Here is a 16082-nt window from a genome sequence, read left to right as displayed (position 1 = left end):
GACTAGTGTAAATCCACTGAACATCAATGGATCCCCACTCCTTCTGATTCTCATATGTAAAGCAAAGAATTTTCTATAAAAAATAGTTGATCTCAACACACTATAGTACATTTACTCAATGATCAACATAAATCCTTCCCGTAAACAGGGTATATGCTCTTCCTAATTTGTTAATCCATTATGATCATTCGCTATCATTTTCTTTTTCTTGCCCATAAATCATGTCCTTTATGGAAAATCATAGCAAGGTGCCAGCTTTAGTCACACCGCCCCTCTCTCGATATTTCACATTGTCGGTGGGAAATGAATTGGCGCATTGCCCAAGCGCCAGTATTTCCATGTACGCATTAGATGTAGCAATGGACAGAATGTCTGTGTTAATGTATAACTTGTCAGCAATTGGCATAAAGGATGTGGCGATCTCTCACCAACATCCCAATTACTGTATGAGGCAGTGTGATCGATCTTCCACTGTGACACTCCTAAAATAAGCTTCCTTTCTCATGGTGCCTGTTAGAAGGATTGGCCTGTCTGCCGCACTGCCAAACATCAGGAGGACAAAAATACCTCAACGGCTTGGGATGGAGTGAAGTGTTATTGCTTGATGCTGTTCAGACACAGAAGATAAGATATTTTATCAAGAGTTCCTAAGCTCTTGTGTGTTCATTAAAGTGGACCTTTCGATAACTTTCTGCAACCTGAAAACATTCCTGACATGCCACCATATACAGTAACATAATTTTTCAATAAAAGCTCTACCTTTCATGAAAAAGTCAGCTAAGTGTCCATGCCTAGGCTGAGATGCCTTCAGTCTGCTGCGGGAGGAGGAAGCATTTCTTTAGTCTTCTCTTCCCCAATGATCAGACTACAACATTGTAACTCTGTAGCAAGTCACAAGAGTAAGAAACGGCAGAAGGGGCTGATCTGTGTCAGACATTTGTGAACACAGCCAAGAACTGCAGAGGTAGCAGGATTTATATGACTGTGTTATCTCAGAGTCATAATCTAAGTTCAGGATGTAGATGGTGGCCCTGGATGATGTCTTGATCTAATGGCGTTAATATTTTATTAAGTCACTGACCTAGAACAAGCATGTAGATCAGGAGTTCTGGCTTGACTCTGTCGTTCTGATTTTCATTCTTGTTCCAGTTCAGTGAGTGCACTGAAGCCAAAGACAGCTTAGCACCCGGCATTGTTAGAAGTAGAATAAAAGTGGCAGAGCCCCTGTTTCTCTCCTGGCTGGTCTACTTTAGGGAGCATATTTATAAAGCAATAAATGTGACATTCACTGCAGGTGAATCTTTCTGGTTCTATCACCTGCAGTGAATGTCACTGCTTTATAAATATGTAACTTTTAGGGTGCATTCACACCTACACCCCAGTGGTGTCCCCACAATTAACTGAGGTGGGCAGCCCTATTGAAAGCAATGAGCGGCTGATGGCTGCCGCAGCTAATCACAGTGACTCGCATGTAATCACTCATGCAGTGATCACATGAGAGTGATCGGCCCTGGACGCAGACTGTCTTCATCCAGGACCGATCACTTGCATGTGATCAGTGCATGAAAGGACCCCCACTGGGATTCTTGCATCTGATTGCTGTGTATGTGCATTCCCAGTTGTGAAAGCACCCTTCATCTGCATCTGAGGCTTGACAGTGGAAAGTTGCAGTCTTTCAGTCATATTTAGAAGCTAATCAAAGAAGGTGTTTTTTTTTTTTGTCATGCTGTGGTTCCAGTAATTGCAATTTTAAAAAATAACTTAAAATGTAAGCCGAACCAATGAACGTATTTTATTTTCCCCATTAAATATATAGTATGTACCATTGAAAGTGTTTTGTTATATCTGTTCCATAAGTGCAAAATAAATACCTGTTGATCCCGCCAGAAATCCATTGAGTTGATATCTTCCTGTGCTGTCTACAGGGTTCCCCAAGCAATTAACTTTTTATTTTCTCAATTAAATATACATACCATTGAAAGTATTTTGTTATATCTGCTCCCTAAGTGCAAAAAAATACCTGTTGATCCCGTCAGAAATCCATTGAGTTGATATCTTATCTTCCTGTGCTGTCTGCAGTGTTCCCCAAGCAATGAACTTTTTATTTTCTTAATTAAATATACATACCATTGAAATTATTTTGTTATATCTGCTCCCTAAGTGCAAAAAAAAGAACCTGTTGATCCCGTCAGAAATCCATTGAGTTGATAACTTCTTACGGTGTTCCTCAAGCAGATTTATCATCCCTGCCATGGTTTCTATGTAAACTACAGAACACCTGCCCTATGTTCTGAAGATAAGGAGAGAGGGATGTTCTGTAGTCAGAATGCACTTCCTGGCCTAGAGTGACAATACGACCCTCTGTTATTCTAGTATGGCGAGTGAGCGTTGTCATTCTGCAATAGGACTATATAACACCTCTTCCTTTACTAAATAATAATAGCAAATATAGGTGCTCAGTAAAAATGCACTTTATTTTCTCTTTAAGGAAGGTCTTTTCTTATAAACCCAAGTAGCTCTGCTGAACATACACAGGTACTCCAGATCCCAGCTTAATCCTTGCAAAAACAGCAGCAAACACTTTTCGTCATGTTTGGTGTTCCCACCAGGTTGTCAGATCCCACCCAATAGGGGCTAAAGGTTGGGGGACCACTTTTGGTTTAGGGTAAGGTCAACCAATACTGGGACAAGGTTATCTCACCCATTGTCTTTTCATGTCTTTGCAAGGGTTCCATACACCATGTAATCTCAATCCTAAAGTGAAATAAATAAAAATTCCAACAGCAAGCAGGGCATCCTCATTATGATTGCAACAGGTGGGTGGAGCTGGAAACTCAGGGATCCCAGAAAGATAAGCTAGTCTACATATAATGTACTGTAGATGAAATGCTGGACATATGAATGCTCGTATTATTTGACAAGTGAATTTTTAAACTTACATTGGCTAACACAATGTATAAAAGCTGAACTTCATGTAGATAATTAAAAAAATATTGAATTGCAAACATGTACAAAGATCAGCCATAATGACCACCCATCTAATATTGAGTAGGTCCCATTTTTACTACCAAAACAGCCCCTTTTGTTGCCAAAATAGCCTTGACTTGTTGAGGCATGGATGCCACTAGACCTCTGAGGGTGTGCTGTGGTATCTGGCACTAAGCTGTCAGTAGCAGATCCTTTACGTCCTGTAAGTTGCAAGGTGGAGCCTCCATGCATCAGATTTGTTTTTTCAGCACTTCCTATAGATGCTTGATGGGTTGAAATCTGGAAAGGCCAAGTCACCACCTCAAGCACAGTAGCCCTTGGGGGCAATTTAAAGCCCACTGTACCCTTAATAGCTACTATAACTCAACTTAATTTTACCCATCCCATTGACTCCAATACATTTCAACTCTGCATTTTGCTCATCCCTAATCAGAATCCTGACTGCACAAAACTGCAGATCCTTTGGCAGGTAAAACAATTGACATAAAAGGGATATTTGTACCAAACACATGTTTTGACCATCTTGCTATTTCAAAGAATCTACCAACCAAAGCACAATGCTGTTGTAGTAGTAGTAATAATAATAATAATAATAATAATAAATTATTATTATTATTATTATTATTAATAATAATAATAATAATAATATCATCATTAACTAGAGTGCATGTTTATTAAAGCCTCACAATTTGTATCTTTTTATAGTACTGTACCCCTCCAATGTTATGATTTGAAACTGTTTTTTAAATTCAGAAATCCTTTAAAATACTTTTATCTCTCAGTGAAAACAATGCTTCCTTCCCTGACACTGCAGTGTTCTGCTCTGTCATAATTGAGTAACAGCCACACCCCTCAGCACAAGTGTCCCCACACAGACTTGAATTTCACAGAAAGATTAGGCCCCATGTACACGGGACACTTCTGAACAATGGAAACTGACTGCTGGAAAACGTAGGTTAAAAACGTCTGTTTAGCCGCGTTTGCATAATGCGTTTATGAGCATTTATGCGTGTTTATGTGCATTTGCATTTACAAACGTGTTTTAAAGATAAGCACTGGAGAACCTCTCAGATGCCCAGAATGCACTGAAAAGTGGTAAATTATTAACTATTTCAGACTGTTTCAAAGAACTACAGAGAGTAGAAGCAGAGACAGCAGTATGTGTTGAGATTAGCTTAGGCATGAGTTGCTCATTAACATTTCTTTTGTTTCCAGGGGTGGGAAAGGTGTCTGGTGGAGTGGGTCATTAAGGTCACCTGGCAGGGGGTCTTCATGAGGAATTTGAGTTGTGAATGGTCATTAACATATCTTTTGTTTTCAAGGGTGGGAGAGGTCTGAGGTGTGAATTGGTCATTACGATGTGTGACCAGCTTGGTAGAAACATCCTGTGTTCAGTGTTTTGTCCATTTGAGTACCTTGAAAATGCTCTGCCTGCATTTTTCATGATGAAAAACGGCTCTGGACAGCATTCGGAACTGGAAGAGTTAAAAAAAAAAAATTGAAATGCAAACACTTATAAATGCGATTTGCCGTGTTTAGCCGCGTTTACAAGCATTTTGCGTTTGAAACACTGATAAAATGGACTGCTGAACCCAAGTTTTCTGCGTTCAAAAAAACGGCTGTAAACTCAAATGCCTGTAAACAACTGTAAACGAAGATGTGTACATGAACACATAGGAAAACATTAGGGAGAGTTCAGGGGCTGCTGAAAAAAACACTGAACAGCTCCTAAACGTGAGTTTATCAGCTGCAGTGTACATGAGCCCTAAGGGTGTGTCTGTCAAGGTCTGTTACTGAGTGCTGATTGCCAAATGCACTGGGTCTACTCCTATTGCCTATTAGACTTCACAGTCATAGACACAGTGGGGGTTATTTACTGAAACTGAAGAGAGCAAAATATGGTGCAATTTTGCTTAGAAACTGATCAGCTTCCAGGTTTTATTGCCAAAGCTTCAATGAATAAGCTGAAGTTAAAAGCTTCTTGGCTACAGCTGCTCCAAAATCTGAGTGCACCAGTTTTAGTAAATCTACCCCAGTGTGTAGCTGATGTAACGCAGAGATGAGACTGTAGAGATTAGACTATGAAAATGGGAGCATAATGTTAACCTGTGACTCCAGATATGCTTTAAGGTTCATGCATACAGACTTTTAGAGGCATCTTTTATGCCTAGCGTAAGTTTTCTGGCACCTTCCCATGCCAAGGAAGCTGCATGGGCTGTGAAAGTCTCACGTTTGGAAAATTTGTCAAAAGTGCATGTGTGAGTAAATGCCAATGCAAAGAATCATCTGTATTTACAAGAGTACAACCATTCACTTGTATGGCAGGCTGTATGAAAAATACATAGATTCTATATGGGCGAAAGCAATGGGAGATTTATGCTGCATGACCCCTTAATATCTGGTTGAATCCTGGCGACATTCATCTACCGCCTACCCTTAACTCATTTCAGCTGAAAATTTTACAAATACATTTTTTAGTTCTTTTTAAGAGTTTTTCATAAGAAAGGTAAAAACAGTGCACCAACAAGGTGCCAAAGTGTACAAAAAGATACTGAGATATCAAAAAACAAAAATCAAAAAGAAAAACATAACATCAAAAAACATCCCCCACCCCAAACCCTCTACTGCTCCTCTGTCCTCTTCCCCTTGATGGCACAGCGGATGTAAACGGCCATAAGTAAGTATACAGTTCCAGTTGGCACAAAAAAGACAACAGTACCAGTCCCCAGATAGAGGACCTACCTGAGGAGACACCATCCATATCATTAATTCCAGGAGTTGCAGGATTATAAAATGAACAGTAAAAAAATCAGGGTGTATGGTAGATTTTTGCTGCATTACCCTTTAATATCTGGTTGAATCCAGGAGACATTCATCTACCACCCACCCTCAACTCATTTCAGCTGAAAATTTTAGAAATACTTTTACTTAAAATTCTTTTTATTGAGTGTTTCGTAAGAAAGGTAAAACAGTGCACCAACAAGGTGCTAAAGTGTACAAAAAGATACCAAGGTATCAAAAAACTAATTTCAAAAAGAAACATAACATCAAAAAACATCCCCCAACCCAAACCCTCTACTGCTCCTCTCTCCTCTTCCCCGTGATGGCACAGCAGATGTAAACACCCACAAGTAAGTATACAGTTCCAGCTGGTACAAGAAGAACAACAGTACCAGTCCCTACAAGAGGACCTACCTGAGAAGACACCATCCATATAATTAATTCCAGGAGTTGCAGGATTATAAAATGAACAGCAAAAAAAACCAGGGCATATGGTAGATTTATGCTGCATGACCCTTTAATATCTGGTTGAATCCTGGAGACATTCATCTACCACCCACCCTCAACTCATTTCAGCTGAAAATGTTAGAAATACTTTTATTTAAAATTCTTTTCATTGAGTGTTTCATAAGAAAGGTAAAACCGTGCACCAACAAGGTGCTAAAGTGTACAAAAAGATACCAAGGTATCAAAAAACAAAAATCAAAAAGAAAAACATAACATCAAAAAATATCCCCCACCTCAAACCCCCTACTGCTCCTCTCTCTTCTTCATGATGGCACAGCGGATGTAAACGGCCATAAGTAAGTATACAGTTCTAGTTGGCACAAAAAGGACAACAGTACCAGTCCCCAGATAGAGGACCTACCTGAGGAAACAGCATCCATATCATAAATTCCAGGAGTTGCAGGATTATAAAATGAACAGCAAAAAACATCAGGGTGTATTGGAGATTTACGCTGAATGATTCCTTAATATCTAGTTGAATCCTGATGACATTCATCTACTGCCTACCCTCAACTCATATCAGCTCAAAATTTTACAAATACTTTTTTTTTAATTCTTTTAATTAAGTGTTTTGTAAGAAGGGTAAAAACAGTGCACCAACAAGGGGCTAAAGTGTACAAAAAAATACCAAGGTATTAAAAAACAATTATCAAAAAGAAAAACATAAATTCAAAAAACATCCCTCACCCCAAACCCCCTACTGCACCTCTCTCCTCTTCCCCATGATGGCACAAAGGATGTAAATGGCCATAATTAAGTATACAGTTCCAGCTGGTACTAGAAGGACAACAGTACCAGTCCCTAGACAGAGGACCAGCCTGAGGAGACACCATCCATATCATTAATTCCAGGAGTTGCAGGATTATAAAACTAACAGTAAAAAAACATCAGGGCGTATGGGAGATTTACGCTGCATGATCCAAGTTATAACATCCAGACTAGACAGCCCGAGCCAGCAAAGGAAATCATGTCATTGTATCAGCATAAGAAAGCAAGTGTAGATAGGGTCAAACCTAGGCATTTGTGGAGGATGTGGATAACCAGCTTTGCCATACCTTATCAAACTTTTGGGGACAGTCCCTGTTACAGTATGTGGCTTTAAATTTACAAATACTTTAAAGCTGAACTCCAGGCAGATATAAAAGAGACACATTAATGCAGCTCGTAATCATTAATATACCGTTACATGTATTTCTTAAATGCAAGCAGTGTAAATGCCTGAATTTAACCTGGTATCCGCCTCTTGAAGTCCCTGTACAGCAGAGCTGGAGTGTGAGAGGAAGAAGCAGCACAAGGAGCCAGTCAGTTAATGTGCTGAGAAGAAGCATTCTGATAGGAGGAGAAAGCATGAGATGAGCTCAACACTGTGCTGATTCTCCCTTCACTGTCCAGCCCCATGCTGGGGGCATTCATTTTTATGTTTCTATGCTTGGCTGGGGTTCTGCATTTAAGTGTATATCAAGCCAAAAACTTTTTATGGGAATAATTAGAGCTCTTCTTGGGTTGTTACTGCAATCCGGTACTTTGTTAGAAAGAGTTTCCTTCATTTCTTGTCCTGCTGACATATGTTTCTGTGAAGGAAAAGCTGCAACAAGAACATATACCGAAACAAAAACAGAGGTTCTAGCATTCTGCAACTCTACTAGAGAAAACATATTGTTTTTGCTGTCTGTGTTGCTGTATAATAAAATGTTGTCATCAGGATAGAAAGTGAGGGTACATCTCTCTAACAGAGCCCTAGAAAGCAGTAAAACCTGACAAGCAAAGGAAAATAGCTTTGGCTGGACAAACATGTAAAGTATTTGTGAACCCGATTACAAACATCTGATATTATCTATAACATGTTAATGTAGCTAAAAAGTCATTTTCAGTTTTATTAATCATGCCATGAAGGTTCCTGTCTAGGCACTTCCTGTCATTGAGAGACAATGCTTTGCCCTGTCTGCCAATTGTTCACAACCAGATAGCCACCCTGACTGATGACATGCAGCTGGCTCAGGAGTACATATAGATAGGAAATGGCAGGAAAAAAAGCTGCATTTCCTAAAATAAAAAAATCAAAGTTGTTTATAATACACAGAGCTTTAGAAAACTAAATGTCATATAAAGTGATTCTAAAGGCTTAATTTAAAAAAAAAAAATAACAAACATGCTCTACTTACCTGCTGTGTGCAGTGGTTTTGCTCAGAGCGACCCAGATCCTCCTCTTCTCAGGTCACCTGCTGGCACCCCTGGCCCCTCCTTCCTGCTGGGTGCCTCCACAGCAAGCAGCTTGCTATGGGGGCACCTGCTGCTCCATTTTCCCTTCTCACAGAGCCGTGAATTGGCCCTGCCCCCTCTCTTCTCATTGGCTCACTGGAGGTGATTGACAGCATTGGGAGCCAATGGCTGCCGTCTCAGCCAATGAGGAGAGGGAGTCCCAGGATAGCCTAGACTCCAGTGCATCGCTGGATTGAGAGGGGGATTGGGTGAGTATTAGGAGGCTGGGGGGGTGCTGCACAGAGAAGGTTTTTTACCTTCATGCATGGAGTGCATGAAGGTGAAAAACCTTGAGTCTTTACAACCACTTTAATCAAGGTTAGGCAATACTTTAATGGGAGACTCCAGGTTTCTCTTGATAGTTTTACCTTTTACTGTATAAATACAGGGTTTTGTTTTTGACTTTGTTTAGGCATGCTGTCATACTTCAATTATGTAACTGTTATGTGAATGTCAGATTTCAGGTGAACGCTAACTCCTGACTTTTTACAAAAGGTATATGATACGAGGTATACGAAAGGTAAATACGATTTTTGCTTAGACCTAGTTGTGATTGGTAACTTTAAGTAAAAGGCACCAACAAAGCCCAGAATGTCCGACGATTGGCCAAAGCTGTTGTTTAGAACATTTTTTGTTCAGGAACCAACACTTTGTTGTATTAGTGGTTAATTTATACTCTCAATCAGTTCCAGCTAAACCATGTATTGGTAGTTGTATAACCACTGCAAAGTCTAAAACTATTAAGAGTAGACCAATCACAGATAGTAAAAGCAAAAAGCATTTGTTTAGTATCAAACATTCTCTTGTGATAGTGGGTAAGTTAGACTCTCAATGAGTCCTAGCTAAATCATTTAATGACAGTTGTACATTTACTCCATAGACTAAAACCATTTAGAGCAGACCAACCAATAATAGTAAAAAGCAAAGGAGACCAAAAAACAATATCATACAATGTAAAGTGTTTAGTGCTGGTTGGTCAAACTTGGCCTAGAACATTTGTGGTTAGTACAAAAACTCTGTTGTCATAGTGACTAAGTTAGACTCTTAATCAATCCCTGCTAAGCCATTTAATGATAGCTGTATATTCACTCCAAAGACTAAAACCATTTAAAGTAGTCCTGCCAGCTATAGTAAAGGGAAAGAGAGACCAATAAATGTCTTTGTATGATTTAAAGTGATTTAGGAGGGATTGGAGGAGTCATCTGCATGATTAAGCCTTAACAGTTATGCATATGTGATTGGTTCCTTTTAAGTAACAGACATAATAGGCAGGGGCAAATTCTACCTTCAATTATGGAGCATCTACAAGGCCCAGAATTTCTCCTAGCTAAATTATTTAATGAATGTTGTACATCCACAGACTAAAACCATTTAGGATAGACCAACCAGCAATAGTAAAGAGCAAGAGAAACCAATAAACAATGTTGTACAATGTAAAGTGTTTAGCGAAGGTTGGCCAAAGGTTGGCCTGGAACATTTTTGTTCATGAACAAACACTTTGTTGTGATAGTAGCTATTTTGGACTCTCGATTGGTCCCAATTAAACCATTTAATGGTAGTTTTATAAAAATCCAAAGACTAAAACCACTTAGAGTAGACCAACCAGTGATAGTAAATGGCAAGTAAGAGCAATACACATCGTACAATGTGAAATGTTTAGCGATGCTTGACCCATCTTTGGCCTAGAACATTTTTTTTATATCAGATACTCTGTTGTGATAGTGGCCAAGTTACACTTCTAATCTAAAACATCTAAAACATTTAATAGCCGTGTATCCACTCCAAAGACTAAAACCATTTAGAGTATACCAACCAGCTATAGTAAAGAACACTGGAGACCAATAAACAACATTGTACAATGTAAAGTGTTTTAGGAGGGGTTGGAGGAGTCCTCTGCCTGATTAAGCCTTAATACTTGCGCATATAAGAAACTGCAGACTGTACAACAGCAATATGATTCACTTTAAAAATCATAATTTGTTTTTTGAGAGTATCATTTGAAAGTACTTCAAGAGATGCAAAACAAATAGACCCTTTGTAAACCCAAGACCATTGTTTGGATACTCAGAGGAACCCCAAGGATCATTTATGAACCCTGTTTAAAAAGGAAATTATTCCAGTGTTCCCCACAGCAACCAAATCAGTAGCCATAAAACAAGCAATATTTTATGTGAAAGAGCTTCCGTTAACATTCAGAGACATGCAGGATTCCCCATACCAAAACAGATAATTACATATTTCTGTAACTATGGTATACAACATATTGCATAGCATTAATCCCTCTTCCTGGCCCAAATCCTTATGTCCCTTCCACAGCTGTTCCTCTTAAAATCTGAAGTATAGATATTTATAAGTAAATGGCTTGCTTAAGCCTGCAAGTTTTTTATAATTATCTTGATCCTGAACCTTTTACCTTGTATCCTTTAATAAAATTGAAATGTAATTGATATAACATAAAATTAATTTTCATTCTCTACCCATAGGCTATTAGCTGGGGCCTATGAGTCTGTTGCTAACACCCTGAATTTATCAGATATGCAGTAATCTTTAGTAGGTCCTAGAATGATGATATGTTGATAGCCTAAATGGTCTGCATTTTTATCCAAGAATGTAAAAAAAAACATTGTATAAAACTAGACAATTCTTTCATTGCAGGCAAAAAAAAAGAAAGATGCTGGGAGAACCATCAGTTACTTAGTAACTACAGGTTCCAGCTTGTTTGCTATCAATGTTGGTCAAATCCAGGCCTTGGATCCTACGAACACCAGCTACTGTAAGTATAGCTCAACTTACACAAAAATGTACGATGACTGCCACCCTTCCTGAAATACTGGGCCCCAACTAAAATTAGATTGAGAACCTATGTGCTTTTTTGCCCTACCAAACCAAGTGTAAGAATCAGAATGGTAGCCAAGTACATCACTTTTGCCTTATTTTTCTTCAAGCTCCATGTTTGCAGAATGCTACAAAGTATATCATAGTCTAATCCACAATATACTGTATGTAGGGCAATGCAATCTGCTCTATTAGTAGAAGGCCAGAACTAAAACACAAGACATTCATAGGAAACTGAATAGGAGAGAAGGTGTGAGGAGACCAAAGAGCAAATAATAAAAATGGCTTTCAGCACCAAAAGCATATTCATCCAGAAGAGACTGACTAGGCTCAAATAATGGGAGCACGGATTGGATAGTTGAAACACGATTGCAACATATTACAGTGTTCCTATACAATATGAGTAAATCCAGTGATGCAATATCCCTACTAAAACATCACGAAAATATAATATCTTACCTTTGGCAATTATATCTTCAATGTCTTGATCAAAGCCCAGCCGGTGGCATTTCCTCCACAGGCCCATGTTGGTTGAATTATATTGTCTATTGCACTCATCGGCAGCGCTCATTGCAAAAAGCTGCCTCCTGTTCCTGGCTAGAAGTAACTTTCCCTCCCAGCGGTCTAGTTTCGACCTGCTAGCCCTCAGTGGAAGATTGTTGTTGGAGTTATAAATGAAACCTGGGTCGATTCTTCTATTTGTGAAGCCTTTGCACCTTTCCCGGTGTCGTCTAGCATCTGTCTCGTACCAGTGATCGGAGCAGATCGCTACAGCTAGCATGCCTAGGGCACACAGGGCTAGGGACAGTCCAGCATAGAGGAGTAATCTTCCAGCAGCCATCCTCCTTCTCACAGAGCCATCAACATTTTCTCAAAGGATGGTAGTCTTTGTGCTGGAGGCCAGACAGAACCCAAAGGCTCTGCTGTGGGAGCCAGGAAAATTATGTTCAAACCTTGACGTTCATAAAATCCAATCCAAGCATTGCATTTATCAGTTCTGGTTGATGTAAATAGCTGGTAAGTCATTAGTTTGAACCCAACTCCCCATAAAATAAAAAAAATCAAACAGCAATGTCTTCACACTTCAGCCTACCAATTGACCTCCAAAATGAAGTACCTTGCTCAGAAAGTGAATCATGGTTGATTGAGCCTCCTTTCTTTTTCAGTCTGATGGCCTCGATGTTATGTTGACAGCAGGTTGCCTGTAAACAGTCTCCTTATGGGAACAGGAGATGGAACTTGAGCAAAACAGATGCGATATCCAAATGAAACCTGAACCCCCACTGTGTCCTCTTTGCAAAAAATATGGTCAGCAGCACTGTGCACTTACCTCTCAGCATTTGTCTAACCATGTGCGATGTTGGGTGTCTAGCTACATAGGGCTAGATCGCCCTCAGCAAAGCAATTTAGACTCCCTGTTGTGTCTCTGGAAGCAATCTCCCTGTGGGCAAGCAGACTGTTCCTTTGTTTCACAACACGTACATCAAACCTTGAGATTCCACCCTGCTCTTCCATTCACTGCTTTGGGTGTTGACTGTCAGCAAGCATATAATCATCAGCTGAAAGATTTCTTTACTCTTGTATTCCTGTGTCTCATCCTCTGAAACGCTCCTCTTGGTCTCCTCTGAAATGGAAGGTGAGGTGGATGGGGGAGGAGAGAGAGAGAGAGAGAGAGAGAGAAGGAGAGAGGAGGGAAAGAATTCAGCACCATGGACAGCAACATTCAATCTAACAGTCCTATCAGTCCCTTTAAACGCAAATAGCTGTATCAACACCCTCCGCCAGCTACTAAAGGGTGCCTCAAAGCTTTATTTAAATAGGGTTTAGGATTGCAGCCTGGTTCATGCTGCCAAATAATCCTAAATCTTATCTTATCCTCCCCTTCTCAGCAACAATACATCCAAGATCAGATCAAGCAGTGGAGAAAGATAGGGCTTAGCAATCTTGATTTTTATCCTTGTTGCTTTAAACAAGGTGAACAGTACAGAGCTTGATCCGGGACTAAATACAGCTAAAACCAGCAAGCAGATAGGCATTAAACATCAACAAATACAAAAAAAAAATGCATGCAGCATAATAGCCATAATAAAGCTCAGCAGCTGTCTGAAATGCAATTACTGTGAGATCCGCATTCTGCAATTAATAGGAATAAAGGAAAAGGCAGTTGATCAGTTCACCTGGGAATCTGTGCCTTGTGCATACAGTCAACCCGCAGCCTTGGTTGGAAACCAGAGACAGAATACAGAAGGGCTTCAGCCAAGAACAGATGACGTCACTCATGCAACGTGAGGCTAATGTCTTATACAGTTCCTTAAAGCTGAACGACACCCATTCCTCTAACAGTAGCAGTATGAGCGTGTGTTATTGGGAGAGTGGAAAAATGCAAGGAAAACAAAGGAAGCCAGAACATTTCCCTTTACAGGATTGAATTTATTTTAAAAGCTTGCTTTCTGAGTCTCCCTCTTTTGGAACCTAGTTTCTGCCTATTTTTGGATGCAGAGGTTTTCATTTAATCACTAAATGTCAAGGATATATAGCATGCAATAAATGTAGTTATGATGGTCTAGACCTTACAAAACCCTTAAAATTCTGGAATAAATAAACGACAGTGTTAAAAAAAAAAGCACTAGCGTGTTGTATTTCTTAGTATCCTTGTTTTCATTTTGCTGATGTTGACAACTGCAGGCAATTGAAAATGCAAGAAATTTTTTTTTGCTCATGAATTCTTTATGCTTTTGCATGAGAGGTGTAGCAAGGGCCTGTCATTTGTCTCAATATATTTGTATTAAAAGATGTTTTACTTTCCTGTCTTAGAAACTTTGGAGGTAGATGTGTGCATAGAGGATTAACCTTTGCATTGCAAAGTAATTTTCAAATTAATTAGCTTACACCTGCACTGTCTGTAAAAGATCCACAGTGTCTTTGCAGCTTAAAGTGGAACTGCACTGCATCTGAGCACCGCAAATCAAAAATGTTATTTATTTCATTGTTAATAATCAAAGCAAACTCCCCCATCCGTCCATGTCTCTACACTTTATTTTACGGAGAAAAACACCCCCTGGCATTTCTGACAATGGCCATCTTGAGTAAGGGCAGATGATTCATGTAGCATTTACTTCCTGGAATCCAACTACCCTTAGCTCAGGCATTGTCTGAGCTGAGAACCCTCCCTCCCTGCTTGAAGACTTCTGGGGTGTATGACATCATTTGCCTAGGCATGGAACTGAAGAAATGTAGAAAAAATTTAAATATGTAAAAATAAATTAAGTAAATACGTAAATATGATACACTTTCCTATGAATTTACTAAAGTTAGCAGCATAAGAATTAAAAATAGTCAGTGTTAATTGAGAGAGTGAAGTTCCGCTTTAAGGAGGGGTGATAAAAACTCTGTTCCACTGCCTATTTTTTTACTGCCCCAATTTCCCCTAGACCGCAAGTGTAAAATACTGATTTATCTAGTACAGTTCACAATCTCCACCATCTGACAGAGCTGACAAACTAATGCCCCTACCATAATCATACATCCAGCGGGGGTCAGTTTGGTAGATGCCAATTAAAGTATATGTAAACCCAATCACTAAAATCTCATACGAGCTTCACTCTGTTAACCACTTGCAGACCAGGCCTTTTTCTGACAATTTTTGACCAGATTAAGCCAGGTTACCTCTTTAGATATACATGGAGTTCTGGTGCTAGAATTATTGCCCTCGATCTGATGTTCACTGTGATACCTCACATGTGGGGGCCATCACTGTTTACATACCAATGCAGGACCGAAACGCAAGTTCGCCTTTGCACACAAGCACAGGGGAACAGGGACACTTTAAATTTTGTTTTTTAATATTTTAACACTGTACCGTTAATTTTTTTTAGCACTTTTATTGTTATCACAAAGAATGTAAACAGTACTTGTGATAGCAATAGGCAGTGACAGGTCGTCTTTACTGAGACATCTGGGTTCTTTTAGACCCCACATTTCTCCTTTGCTCTTAAAAGCATTGGACCATGCCAAGATTGGTATGATCCAATGCCTTTTTCAAACCAGTAATAGTTTGTTTGCAACTGGCGAAATTGTTATTACCTATCGCTTTCAGTTTCTTAGACCATAGAGATGATCAGGGTCGTTACTGTCCTGAATCAGCTCTATGGTCAGCCGGCAGAACCACAAGTAAGTCAACTGCCAGCTCCCATATTACTAATCTGAAAGTTTACTTTTAGGCCTTGTTTACACTTGTGTTCGAGGGGCAGTAAAAAAAATTAATGGGGCTGCACTGCAACCCTAATGTACATGGTTTTAGCGTAGTGGTGTGGATTTTTAGGGGTTAAAACGGGTGGTGAGGAAATGACACAATTCCTCCTCATACCAGACAAATGCTCTTTGATGAGCAATCCAGCATGGAATCCTCTTTAGAGAGCAACACAAGTGTAAACAAGCCTTTAAAGAAGGAAGGAAAGCAAACCTTTCTGCTGCCCGAAGGCACAAGCCTTTACTGCCTAATCTGGTAGCAAAATGCTCAATGCGGTAGTGAGGCTGCATTCATTATAGACATTGAATATAATCACTTATGGGTAGCAGCAGATCTGTTTGCTTACCATATGATGCTCAGGATATGCCTTCAGCCACTTTACATACATATACCAACCAGCGATATGCATTTTTCATAAGCGCCCTTCTCACTGTCTGGTTACCTTATAAATATTCTATAACGT

The 16082-nt window shown here is 39.6% G+C and overlaps 1 protein-coding gene across 1 annotated transcript in view; it reads right to left on the bottom strand.

Moving 5' to 3' along the window:
* Positions 1 to 13638, bottom strand: part of TMEM178B (transmembrane protein 178B) — a 406020-nt gene extending 392382 nt beyond the window's left edge. The window contains exons 1-2 of the mRNA XM_089680702.1: positions 13548 to 13638; positions 11830 to 12994 (exon numbers count right to left, since the gene is read on the bottom strand). Of these exons, the coding sequence (XP_089536828.1) occupies positions 11830 to 12211 (382 nt within the window). The 5' untranslated portion in view covers positions 12212 to 12994; positions 13548 to 13638. The remainder of the gene's footprint in view (positions 1 to 11829; positions 12995 to 13547) is intronic.
* Positions 13639 to 16082: the final 2444 nt, after the last annotated feature.

The sequence above is a fragment of the Staurois parvus genome, unplaced genomic scaffold, assembly GCF_062004578.1.
Source record: "Staurois parvus isolate SC_StPar_1 unplaced genomic scaffold, SC_StPar_1.0 ptg000249l, whole genome shotgun sequence".
Classification (NCBI taxonomy): Eukaryota; Metazoa; Chordata; class Amphibia; order Anura; family Ranidae; genus Staurois; species Staurois parvus.
The sequence above is the reverse complement of the archived record's forward strand: the minus strand, read 5'-3'. Positions and strand labels throughout refer to the sequence as shown.